At 40.5% G+C, this 12,535-nt stretch overlaps 1 protein-coding gene across 1 annotated transcript in view; it reads left to right on the top strand.

Annotated features, from left to right (window-relative positions):
• Positions 1–12,092, top strand: part of DYNC2H1 (dynein cytoplasmic 2 heavy chain 1) — a 427,915-nt gene extending 415,823 nt beyond the window's left edge. The window contains exons 88-89 of the mRNA XM_019530264.1: positions 4,002–4,118; positions 11,475–12,092. Coding sequence (XP_019385809.1) covers positions 4,002–4,118; positions 11,475–11,633 — 276 coding nt within the window. The 3' untranslated portion in view covers positions 11,634–12,092. The remainder of the gene's footprint in view (positions 1–4,001; positions 4,119–11,474) is intronic.
• The last annotated feature ends 443 nt before the right edge of the window (positions 12,093–12,535 follow it).

The following is a 12,535-nucleotide window of genomic DNA, read 5'->3' as shown; positions in this document are numbered from 1 at the left end:
TTTGTCTGCAGAAGTGTAGATGTTGAAATTTTAATGCGGAGTGTGACAGGGGGCCAGAGTGTGACAGATTGTAACAAAAATTATGATGTTACACAGGCAGGAGGCTGCCCGTTTACTACCTCGACACCAGGGGTTGCTATCCACCACTCTAAACCTCCCCTACATCGTGGCCATGTACCACACATTCAGGCATTCTCTGTGCTGCAAAGTAGCAGCGTGGGGGTGGGGGGAAAGGGTGAGATGAGGTTTGATCCTGAGAGATAAACAAAACCCATGCAAAAAAAAGTGGGGCAGCACACGTGGGGACAACCTGCGCCAGCCAAAACCGGTGCCTGGCCAGCCAGAGCCACACTCTGCCAGCTGCCAGCCAGGTTCTGAGCAGCAAGATTGCCACTGCTGCAGCCCCAAGAGGCCCCCAGGACTCCAGGTAAGACTGCTGGGGAAACAAACATCACAAAATGTGCTGCTGCTTCTTGTCCCCAGGGAAACAAATATCCGTGCTCTTGTGGACAGGGCCTCTATTTTGACCGAATGGGTTTTTCATCTGTCATTTAGTCCATTTTATTTTTTCCAGATTTATAGACATTTTAGACACTAGACATTAGCGATGGAAGGGACCTCGAAAAATCATCAAGTCCAGCCCCCTGCCCCAGAGGCAGGAAGTCAGCTAGGGTTAAAGGATCCCAGCAAGATAAGCATCCAAACGTTTCTTAAAGGAGTTCAGAATAGGTGCCTGTACCACGTCTGGAGGGAGTCTATTCCAGGCCTTGGGGGCTCAGACAGTAAAGAAGTTTTTCCTTATGTCCAGCCTAAAATGGTCTTGAAGAAGTTGGTCTGTGTCATCCCTTGGTGCACTCTGGTAAACAGCTGTTTCCCCAGATCCTAATGCACATCCCTGAGGTACTTATAGGCTGCCACCAGGTCACCCCTGAGGCTTCACTTTTTCAGGCTGAAGAGTCCCATGGCTCTCAGCCTCTCTTCATAAGCCTGTACTCTAGCCCTCTGATCATGCACATGGCTCTCCTCTGGACTCTCTCAAGCTTCTCCACATCCTTCTTGAATTGTGGAGCCCATAATTGGATGCAGTACTCTAGCTGCAGCCTCACCAAGGCTGAGTACAGCAGGAGGATGACATCCTGAGATTTACCTGAGAAGCATCTATTGATGCAAGCCAGAGTTTTATTCACTTTACCAGCTGCAACATTGCATTGGTGGCTCATGTTCATCTTGTGGTCAGTCATGAGCCCCAAGTCTCTTTCGGCTGTGGTGCTAGCGAGCGTAGCACTGCCAAGCCTATGAGCATGCTGCAGACTTTTCTTTCCTGAGGTGCATTGCATTTTTTTGGTATTGAACATCATTAGGTTTATATCTGCCCACTTTCTAAGCCTATCCAAGTCAGCCTGAATCACCAGCCTATCCTCAGGTGTGGACGCTCTACCCCAAAGTTTAGTGTCATCAGCGAACTTGGCCAGTCTGCTTCTGACACGAGTGTCCACAGCGTTAATAAAGATGTTAAAGAGAACTGGTCCAAGGATGGAGCCTTGGGGGAAACCACTGGTCACTGAGCACCATAATGATTAACTTCTGTCAGCTATTACTCTTTGGGTCTGACCTCGGAGCCAATTCCCCAGCCATCAGACTGTGATGTAGCCGAGGCCACAGTTAGCCAATTTTTCCATGAGGAGATCATGGGATACCAGATCAAAGGCTTTTTTAAAGTCCAGATGTCAGTCACTTCTCCCTTGTCCAGGTGATGTGTCACCTGGTCATAGAAGGAGATGAAATTGGTCAGGTAAGACCTACCCTCAACAAACCCATGCTGGCTGTCCCTTAAGATGTTGCCATCAACCAGCTTATCAAGAATGGTCTCTTTGATGATTTTTTCAGAATCTTACTGGGGATTGAGATCAGGCTGATTGGCCTGTAGTTCCCTGGATCTACTTTCCTCCCTTTCTTAAAGATGGGCACTACATTGGCCTTCTTCCAATCTTCAGGTACTTCACCTGAGTGCCACAAGTTTTTGAATGTTTTTGCCAATGGTTGGGCTATGACACCTGCCAGCTCCTTAAGTATTCTGGGGTATAATCTATCGGGACCAGCTGACTTGAAGGTGTCCAGCCTCACCAGGTGTTCCTTTACAAGGCTACACCAATGCTGGTTATAAATTCGCCTTCACCCTGGCTGTTCCACATCATGCTAGGCACGGCAGTCCCTTTGGGCTGATGAAAAACCAACGTGAAGTACCCATTAAGCAGTGTAGCTTTTTCCTGGGTGTCAGTCATCAGTTGTCCCATTTAGTTTAGCAGGGGTCCAATGTTACCCTTGCTTTTCTTCTGACTCCCCACATATCTAAAAAAGACTTTTTACTGTCCTTGATATGTGTAGCCAGATGGAGTTCAATGGCAGCCTTGGCTTTCCTGGTTCACAACCTACAGGTACACCAGTCCAGAATACTCCTCCTTGGTGGTGATTCCAGTCTTTCATCCTTTATAAGCCTCTCTTTTTAGGTGTAGGAGGTCCACAAGTTCCCTGCTGAGCCAAGAGGGTTGCTGTGCCCTTTTGCTACCCTTCCTCCAAGATGGGATGGACATCCCTTGTGCTGTCAGGATTGCTCCCTTGAGGAGCAGCCACTCCTCTTGGATTCCTCTCCTTGACAAGTCAAGGCCCCTTAGGGCCTCAGCAACAAGCCTCCTGAGCTAATCAAAATCAGCTTTCCTAAAGTTGAGGACTTGTGCATTGCTGAGTGTCTTGCCAGCTTTGCAATGGATAGTAAAAGTGATTAGCTAGTAGTCACTATCACCCAGCTTTTCTTCGATTCTTAGGTCACTGACTAGATCATCTCCTTTGACCAGTACCAGGCCCAGCAATGCTTTACCTCTTGTTGGTCCATAGACTTGAGTCAGGTAGAGCTCATCCACACATGTGAGGAAACTTTGCAACCATTCAGATTTGGCTGAGTGCTCTTCCCATGAGATGTCCAGGTAGTTGAAGTCTCCCATGACAACCATGTGCTGAGAGCGTGCAGCCTCAGCCAACCTTGGCGAATTCCTGGTCTAGCTTTTGTCCCTGGTTAGGAGGTCTGTAGTAGACTCCTATCATTGTGTCCCTTGTGGCACGTTCTCCACATCACCCTCCCTAGGTGCCAATGTCAGCCTGTAGAGAAGTGTAGCTTTCGTTGACATAGAGAGCTACACCCCCACCCGTTTTATCCACACAATCTTTAGGGCTGATATATAGCAGGTAAAGTCCAACACTCACAGTGGAGTTTTAGAGTCCAAGAGCATAGATTTGTGCAGGAAATATTTTAGGATAGTTTACTTACTGTTGTCATTAATTCACACAGCTTAACTTCAGTTAAAATCGGAGAAACAAATCCATATTTCAAAGGTTACAAGGGCTGATTTGACTCCCCTTTATTAAAACAGTGCTTTTAAATTGTTAGAAATAGAATGGAATATAGATTATTTCCTGTGTTTTTTCCCTGATACCACTTTAGCCTAATTGCTATTTTACACTGATGTTTCTTTTGCTTCTTCTCCTCTATAATCTTCTATATATTATATTTCTTTCTGTAGAAAACATGCAGTAGCTTATTCCAGTCTTTGAAAGCTGATATCAAACTTCCAAGCAAGAAGTCACGCCTGTTCAGAGATGGTTTTCTCCTTCTTGACATTGTTAATAAATGTTTACTTGGTTGTTGCCACTATATTTCCATTAATTGCATGCCAGGGCACCTGCAGTTTCATAAATGATGACATTTTACAGGTATTTTTCTCTCATATTTTCAAAGAATGTGAATCCAAAACAGGGAAGTAGACCTTGTGTTTTAAATCGTGCTTCCTATTTTCACACATAATATTATAATTAATTAGTTTTCTGTTATTTGGAGCTGCAGTCATAATACTGAGAACCTTCCATGCTTTGATTAAGACACATTATAATAATTATTGATATTTAAGGCTTTAATATATATTTGAAAATGTTATATATTTCCATGACAGATCAGTGGCCTGCAACTGGAAGGTTGCAGTTTTGATGGAAATCGGCTTTCAGAAAATCAGCATGACTCTCCCAGCGTGTCATCAGTGCTCCCTTGTTACATGGCCTGGATTGCGCAGGTACTATATTATTGAAGTCCCTAAACTTTAAGCCCAATAATTAGCCATTTTCCTTCTGTAATAACTTTCCAGAGTGTGCCTCTTCTTCTTTAATAATCGTCAAATCATCATCTGGTTTCAATTTTAAAAAAGCTTTCTTTTTGTGTAGTACAAATGATTCATTGGCATTTGGTCAATTTCTGAACATTATAGTGCAGGTTTAGAGGGAGACAGTATAAACAAAAAAAGTATTCTAAACCAAACTAATTATTTTTCTTTTCTCTATTTTAAAGACATGAACTTAATATTTAAAACACTTATTAAAGTATTTGGGAATTCTTGATTAAAGAAAATTTGAAGTCTGAACACCATGTGATGTAAAAACTGACATTAAGAACTTCTGTTTACACCTAGTAAAATCAAATTCTAACATTTCTTGAAGTGCTTAAGATTAAAGCAAAACAAGTAATCCAAACAGGACAAATTGTAGCTCATGTGACTTTCTAATTACAGTAATAATTACAGCAATAATCTTTGTTAAATACAGGAATCAGAAGCAGCAAAATAATATACTTTACATGCAAATTTCTTGTAAGTATGGGTTTGTATTACAGCATGGGTGTCAAATATACAGCCCATATACCATTGCATCCAGTGATGGGCTACCAGAAATGCACACCCTTGGCACCACACTGCTGCACACCTCTGGCACTGTAAATAGGCCAGGGCTCCACACCACCAGGCAGCCACATGGAGCCAGGTTTGGGTGGCAGTGCAGAACACTGGCCAGTTGTCAGTGCCAGGGGCATGTAGTAGCACAAAACTCTGGCTAGGCGGTGGCAGAAAGCTGGGGGTGTTCAGCTGCATGGAACCATATTCAGGTGGCAGCATAGACCCAGGTAACTGCCACCCATAGCCTTGTCCATGTCCCACTGCTGCATGCCCCTTGCCTCCAGCTCCTCATTGCTTTATGAATGTGGCTCTGTTCAGTTGTATGCCTTTGGCTCCATGCTGTTGTTTGGCCAGAGCTCTGCACCGTGGCATGCCCCTGGGTCCTTGCTGCCCAAACATGGCTCCCTGCAACCAAAGTCTCTCCCACTCCTCCCTGGATGTACAGTGTGGCCCAGTCCCAGGCCTGGGAGGGGTCCTTGTGGTCTGGATCCAGCCTGGGACCTGGAATAAGTCTGACACTTCTATCTTAGTGTTATGCTTAACAGAACTATCAAAGTTTATATTTATATATCATATACCTCCTTCTTATAGAACTCTTGATTTTTTCTGTGTGTGTGTGTGTGTGTGTATAGGTATACACACACACACAAAAGCAAGAGTTATATAAGAAGGAGGAATGTGGTTTCTCTTCTTCTCCTCTTTTACACTAAACACAGCTAGATTCATTATTGCCCATTGCTTTCCGTTACTTTAGCACTCATTGTGCGAACAAGATCCCATACAGCAGACATGATTGGGAAGCAGAGGACTGCTGTGTGACAGCTTAGTGAACTCTGCATTATTGGAACAGTTGCCTGGCTGCCATTGTTTAATAAGTTTAATAATCAGGAATGTGTTGAGAACCCTATATTTACACTTAATCATTCAGTTTTAATTGATTTTAGCCTGCTGTTACCAAGAGGTAACAACACTTCTAGCTGCATATCTGGAAGCAGACTTTAAGCAAGCAGCAACTGTACACATTAGCTGCAACTGTACTAGACATTTTTCTTAAAACTTCCCATTGTGCTTCACTCATAGTATTAATGGAGGCTGAGGTAGCACAGGTGCTAAGGTGGAACGTTGACAGCCCAGAGGTTGCAAGTTCAAGGCCATAGCAGAAGTGCTTTTGGCAATGTCCATCAAATTGTAACAAATCTGTGAATTTTGCTAATCACCTTGTCCGGGGTGGAAGAAAAGTGATACAGGCTGATTGCCAAGTTAAGACCTAGCCTGAGAACACAGTAGTTGAAATACTATCAGGTCTACAGTAGCACTTGCACCATTACTATCATCGATGAAATGTTGACAGTTGAGTAGTTATAAAAAATAGGTTACTGTAGACATGATTATTGAAACAGGAAAACTTTGAATCTTACACTGATGCTTCAGTGCAGCTAAGTATGTATCATACATACTTAACATTAAGATTGTAAGACCATCTTTATTCAGCAGAGCACTTAAACATGTTAAAGATAAACATGTTCTTAAGTGTTTAGCTGAATCACAGCCTGCATTCTGTGTAGAGATAACATCCAGTTGTTCTAGGCAATAGATTTGCCTAGAGACATATGCTGATGAGACCATTCAGTAACCATTGAATTTAGCTCCTCAGTGTGCCTAGCTTCGCAGCTGGGTAGCAACTGAAAATGGCTACCTGGGCAGAAATAATAATGAAACACAAACCAACAATGTAAACCAAAGAGATACCTGGATCCTTTTCTGCAATAATACCATAGAAAATACCTGATGGATAACAACTATGAATCTTTTATTTTCTATATAGTTCTCAGACTGTGCACTTAACTGAAATTCCTAAGCACTGTCTCTCACATGGTCTCAGACTGGCTGTTATGTTGCCATAATCATGGACCTTTAAGTTGGTTCCTAGGACTTGCTCACCCCATGTTATACTGTCAACTTTGGGTGTATTACAATGTTGGGAATCTAAAGGAACATACTGTAATTGATACCCTACTGTCCAGAAATAACAGTCTCCTGACTTAGCCAGTGTTCCTGGAGTTCATGTCTTCCCCAACTTTATATGAAAAAGAAAAGAAAGCAGCATGGATATAGTGCTTCTCAGAGCAAGCGAGGGTTTTCGTTTTTTTAGTTTTTTGACTATTAATATAAATTACATTAGCACTATTGTAGTAGACTAATTCAGCACATGAAGTTTCTATAGCTTGTTTTTCTGAGAAGGAAGTAATGTAGGGGAAAAACTATGGTACTATATATATTGAATGCAAGAAACTGATGTTAATATAATATACAAAAGGAAGGATGTTTTGGAAATAATAAATTAAGCCATTTTGCACATCCTGTGTATTTTGCCACACAAAATGCTGTGTTCAAGTCAAAGTTGCGAAGTACAATACTCAAAAATTAAGATCCTAATATAATCGAGGTTACTTGTGCAACTTAAACTTGGCTTTGTGTTTATCTAGCATGCACAGTGCTTAATTATGTGATCAATTTCTGTTTTTGTTATTGGATCCATGCCTCACTTAGTGAACAGGTAGAGAGCATTCACTGAATGTATCTATTCAATACTTTTTATCAGCATCAATCAGTGTGAGGCACCATGTCTTATTTAATACTTGGCATCCACTGAATTTTAATTTTCTTGTAGTCTTTTCACAACATAAGAAGTTCCACAGTGGGTCAGACCAAGGGTCTATCTAGCCCACTATCCTGTCTCTGACTGTTCAGATGCTTTAGAGGAAGAATATAAGAAATAGTGCAGATGCAGAGTGACTCAGTGTTTTCTGTCTCCTTCCAGCTACCAGCAGTTGTCAATCCTGAGTTTGGTGTATATCCCTAACAATTGGGTTTAATAGGCCCTAATGGACCTATTTCAATCTGTATTATCCTTTTTTGAATGCAGTTACAATACTAGCCTTCCCAATATCCTGTGGCAATCATGAGTTGATTATATATTGTATTAAAAAAAATACTTCTTTTGTTTGTTTTAAACCTGCCACCTGATCACTTTATCTGGTCTCTTCTTGTATGAAAAGAGACATAGTGAATAATAATTTTATATTCATTTTCCATAAGTTTCATGATTTTATAGCCTTCAGGAAGAGGATAGACAATACAGTGGCTGATCAGGCAGGGAGCAGAAAGCAAAACAGCAAAGTGGGCAGGACTAATAGCAGCCAAGCAGGCACGGGGCTTGGGGGAGGGAACAAAAAGCAGAGCAGCTGATCAGGCTGCGGAAGGTGTGGAGAACTGGAGTGGCACTCAGGAAGGTGTGGAGCTAATTTGTGACGTCTTAAAAACGTTGACTCCCACTGTACTACACAATCCTAATGTCCAACATAGTGTCTGTCTTGTGTTCCAAGAAAAATAGTTTTTAATAATAATTTTCAGATTAAAAGAAGTAATCCAAAATCCACATTTTCCCATGATCAAAGTGAAACACCATTATATATGTATCTCTATATAAGAGGTGTTTCATTGTAACCACAGGAAAATGTGGATTTTGGGTTACTTTTTAAAATCCAAAAATTGGGAGTGGGGGAGGGGGTTATCAGAGAAAACCAGGATCCCTGGTGTTCACATTATTAAAGACTATGTAATGCATCAACAATAGAAGTTAAATTAATGTTGAATCATTTAAATTGCTGAACAGCAGAGTGCTATAGTTATTAGGAAAGTTAAGACAGCTGTGGAGTGAAGTCTTAGACCAATAAACACAGTTTTCTTGTGTCATATCTGCAATTTCATATATTCAAGTTTTTGTAACTTACAATACTGTGGTAGCTTCCTAGTGCATACCATCATTCAGTTTATGTGCAACTTCTTTACTATTCTAATGAGTCATATTTTCTGTCTTCCTTCATTATGCAGTTGCTATGATGCTTGAGCCTGAGCAGCAAGGCATGCTGGTAGACTTCTCAAAATAAGGAGCTATTGCCTATGAATGGCAAACATCTCCAAATTGGTTCAGAGACCTTATTTTGAGAGTGTCTTTGTTGAAATTGCGGCTTCCCGAGTTGGCAGAACTTGGGAGCACAGCAGAGGTGACCCAGCTAGTCTCAGGAAGTGTAAAGGGAAGTTCCTATCAAGCTTGTACAGTCACTGGCAGCCAGCCAAAGTGTAGCATTAACATTTTCTTTAAAAGGAAGCCAGTCTTTTTCAGCCACTGAAAGCATCATGAGCACAGCTAGATATTCTGCATGCAGTATGCCCTATTAAGCAGATATGTAGTGATGGAAAACAGAAAGGCATGGGGCAAAAAAGACATTATTTACAAAAGAGAAAAGTTAGTGTGTTATATTTATAACACAAACTTAGGAAGACTTAAAGTTCCAGCCTAATTGAAGTCAATGGCAAAATTTACATTGACTTCAATAGTTTAAGGATTTCAACTCGTGTTGAAAAGGTGGGGGAAGTTGATTTACAACAACAAAAGTACCATTACCAACACCCTTCAAACATGGCATAAGACAAAGGATACAAAACAGTCATTGTTTTTGTATTGCCTCCTTTCCTTTTTTGAGGTATTTATCTGTTTGCTAAACAGTGGAGTGTCACTAACTCATGCATCTCTGATTTGTACTATAAAAATCCTGGATTTTGTTCCAGGTCCCTATATAGACAAGTTACATGTTTTATTATTTGGTTCACTATGTTCTTTGGCATTTTTTTGTAAACACAAAATGAGGTTTTAAGTGCTGTAGGGAGTATAATTCTATTACTGCACAGTGCTAGAATAGTATCAAATATTGAATTCAGTTAAACTAATCAGTAAGGCCGTTGTTTAAATGCTGGAATAACTGCTGCAAAAAACCTAAGAGCTAGTTTGAGTTTCTATACCCAGTTTTATTGTCCTACACAGCTGTCAGTTACCTTGCAACTGGCAGTGCCTAGGAGCAACTTGTGCCTCACAGTTCTTCTCAGTTCCCATATTGTTCTGGGAGTGCAGAGGGTATTTTGCTCTTTAGAGGACAACATGTTTTGCTCATCAGGATGGAAAAGAAAAAGACAAAATCATAGCTCAAACTATCCCTTACCCACATGTCCCTTCATAGCAATCATTTACAATACAATTATAATCTATGTGTTAAGTAACATTGCTAATAATGTAAAACATCAATGTAAGTTCATGGATGACTATATCGTATCAGCAATAACAGTCCACATGTCCAAACCTGAGGCTCAAGTGTAACCCATAAAATTGCTATTTAGATACCTACATGGAAAATAGTACAGCCAAACAACACCTGCTGCAAATCAAATCAAAATTACTGTAAGGATGTTTGATTTTGTTTCGTCTGGTTTGGTTTTGTTTTTTAAAGGCAGTATTGTATAAAGACTAATAAAGGCATCAGCCCAGTTCAATTTTAACTAATAGTCAGTAATTTTAAATATGTTTGCAAATTTCACATTGTTGTAACAAGTGTTTGCATTTTGCTTCTGATGTTTTCTATATTACATTGAAGATTACCTTTGATTTCAGTTTTCAACTATGTTACAGTGAAAAAGTGGGGAAGGGAGAGTACGTTAATTATATAATAATGACTAGATCCTCTGTTCTGAGTGGTGCCTATCACCTTTAAGATCATCTAATGCTGAGTACCATGCCAGCCAGGCTTAGTACCACACCAGGCTTAGTACCATACCAGTCAGTTACAAAGGTTGGGCTAGCTCCCTGTGTATTAGAGGAACAGCACTCATTGCTTAAAGTGTGCAGCATCCATGAAACATGTTAAAAGAACTGGGAAGAGATGGCTACTGCTCACCAGTGGCATCTCAAAGTGAAGTGGAAGTTCATATCCTCCAGCAGACTGCCATCTCCCCAAAATTACTGTCTTTTTTCAGTGAGCCAGTCATAGCCCTGTTGAAGTTAGTGAGGGCCTTCGCTTCAGCCAGTACAAAACCAAGCTCTTAGGCTGGAAACAGATGTTGCTTTTGTACCACCTTAAAAACATACCCTGGGAACCCCCTTTCTGGGGACCAATGATGACATATTTTCTGCTGATCGATCGGATCAGCTATGCTGGGATATTCGATACAGCTGATGTCTCAACAAAAAGATCTTAGTCATCCCCTTCCCTACTGTTTAACTCAGCACAGATGACTCCCTATGTCAGAATATAGAAATGATTATTGTGTTATTTAAAACACGGCACCCTTGTCTTTCAATTTCTACCTACTGCAGGATAGAAAATAAAAATATTTGCAATGATTCCAGTTAAAATGCATGCAGTTACAACTTTGCAAAATAGTGGCTTAAATGAGAGAATTGTGTTGGAAACAGATTTTAAACATCTTTACATTGGAAAGTGTCAGAGAAGTGGTCATGGCAGCTGATGCTACCTGCTTTCAGTAGTTAATGTGATATGCTATCATGTATTTTTTATTCTTAAGTTTTGAAGCATAAATTGGCAGGGCACAGTTAGGAAAACTCATGTACTTGGAAGTCTAGAAAAACAGTTTTTTAAAAGAAAAAAAATCTGTTCTGCAGGGAAGCCTTCTCTTCCTTTTTTGTAGTCCTAGTCAATAGTAGAGTATTCTCCTGATACTTACTAGAGGTTGCAATAATCACGTTAGAATTTACTGCCCTACTTTTGAATGCTTTGTCATCAGAGTCTTCTTGTATCATTTTGTTATACCTATTGTCTATTTAAATGATAACTAAGGGTGCTTTATTGACAGGATGCATATGGTCCTTATTCTCCAGAGGAATGCATATCCCTGCCAGTCTACACTAGTGCTGAAAGAGACCGGGTGATGACAAATATTGATGTCCCATGTGGACAAAACCAAGACCAATGGATCCAAAGTGGAGCTGCATTATTTTTAAAAAATCAGTAAAATATAACTGAATTTGTTATTTTAATTTGTTCTTGCAGCTAATAATCTCTTAAATATCTGAGCTGTTTATTGTAAGATAGTCAAGTTTTACTATATACATATCGTTAATTCTAAAACAATGCTACATAAATATGTGTTTTATATACCAGAAAATAGTAAAACAAATGTATTTGAACTAGAATAAACTGCTCTTTTGAGGGCTAGTATAAGAATTAACCACAATGCTGCTGTACCAAACACACCAAAGGGCAATTTCTCACATTGTGACATGATCTATTTCCTATTCTGATTTTTTGCATTTTGTGTTTTGATTATTGCAAACCCATAGAGGTTGAACATAAATGCAAGTCAAAATGTTTCCTCTGATCTGTTTATTATATTTGTGTTCTGTCTGTACTATTATATTTTTTATAAGACCACACTAATTTAATAAAAGTAGTTGACAAGTATTAATATTAATGGTAAGCAAACTGTATTATTTTTACTTGACAAATTGAAACCATTTTTGCTGCTTTCTTTGTTAATGATCATAGTTTCATAGTTGGTAGGGTCGGAAGGAACCTGAGCAGATCATCTAGTCCTACCCCCTGCCATGGCAGGGAAAAGTACTGCCAGCAAGGTCTTTGTCTAGCCTCCTCTTAAAGACCCCCAGGACAAGAGCCAGCACCACTTCGCTTGGAAGTTGGTTCCAGATCCTAGCCGCCCTGACAGTGAAGTAGCACCTCCTGATGTCTAGCCTGAATCTACCCTCTGCCAGCTTGTGACTGTTATTCCTGGTCACTCCTGGTTGTGCTCAGGGGAACAGGGACTCCCCCAATGCCTGCTGGTCCCCTCTAACTAGTTTGTAACAGGCCACTAGATCCCCCCTCAGCCTTCTCTTGTGGAGGCTGAACAGGTTCAGG

This window comes from Crocodylus porosus, unplaced genomic scaffold (assembly GCF_001723895.1).
Source record: "Crocodylus porosus isolate Cpor-Errol unplaced genomic scaffold, CroPor_comp1, whole genome shotgun sequence".
Lineage (NCBI taxonomy): Eukaryota > Metazoa > Chordata > Crocodylia > Crocodylidae > Crocodylus > Crocodylus porosus.
The sequence above is the reverse complement of the archived record's forward strand: the minus strand, read 5'-3'. Positions and strand labels throughout refer to the sequence as shown.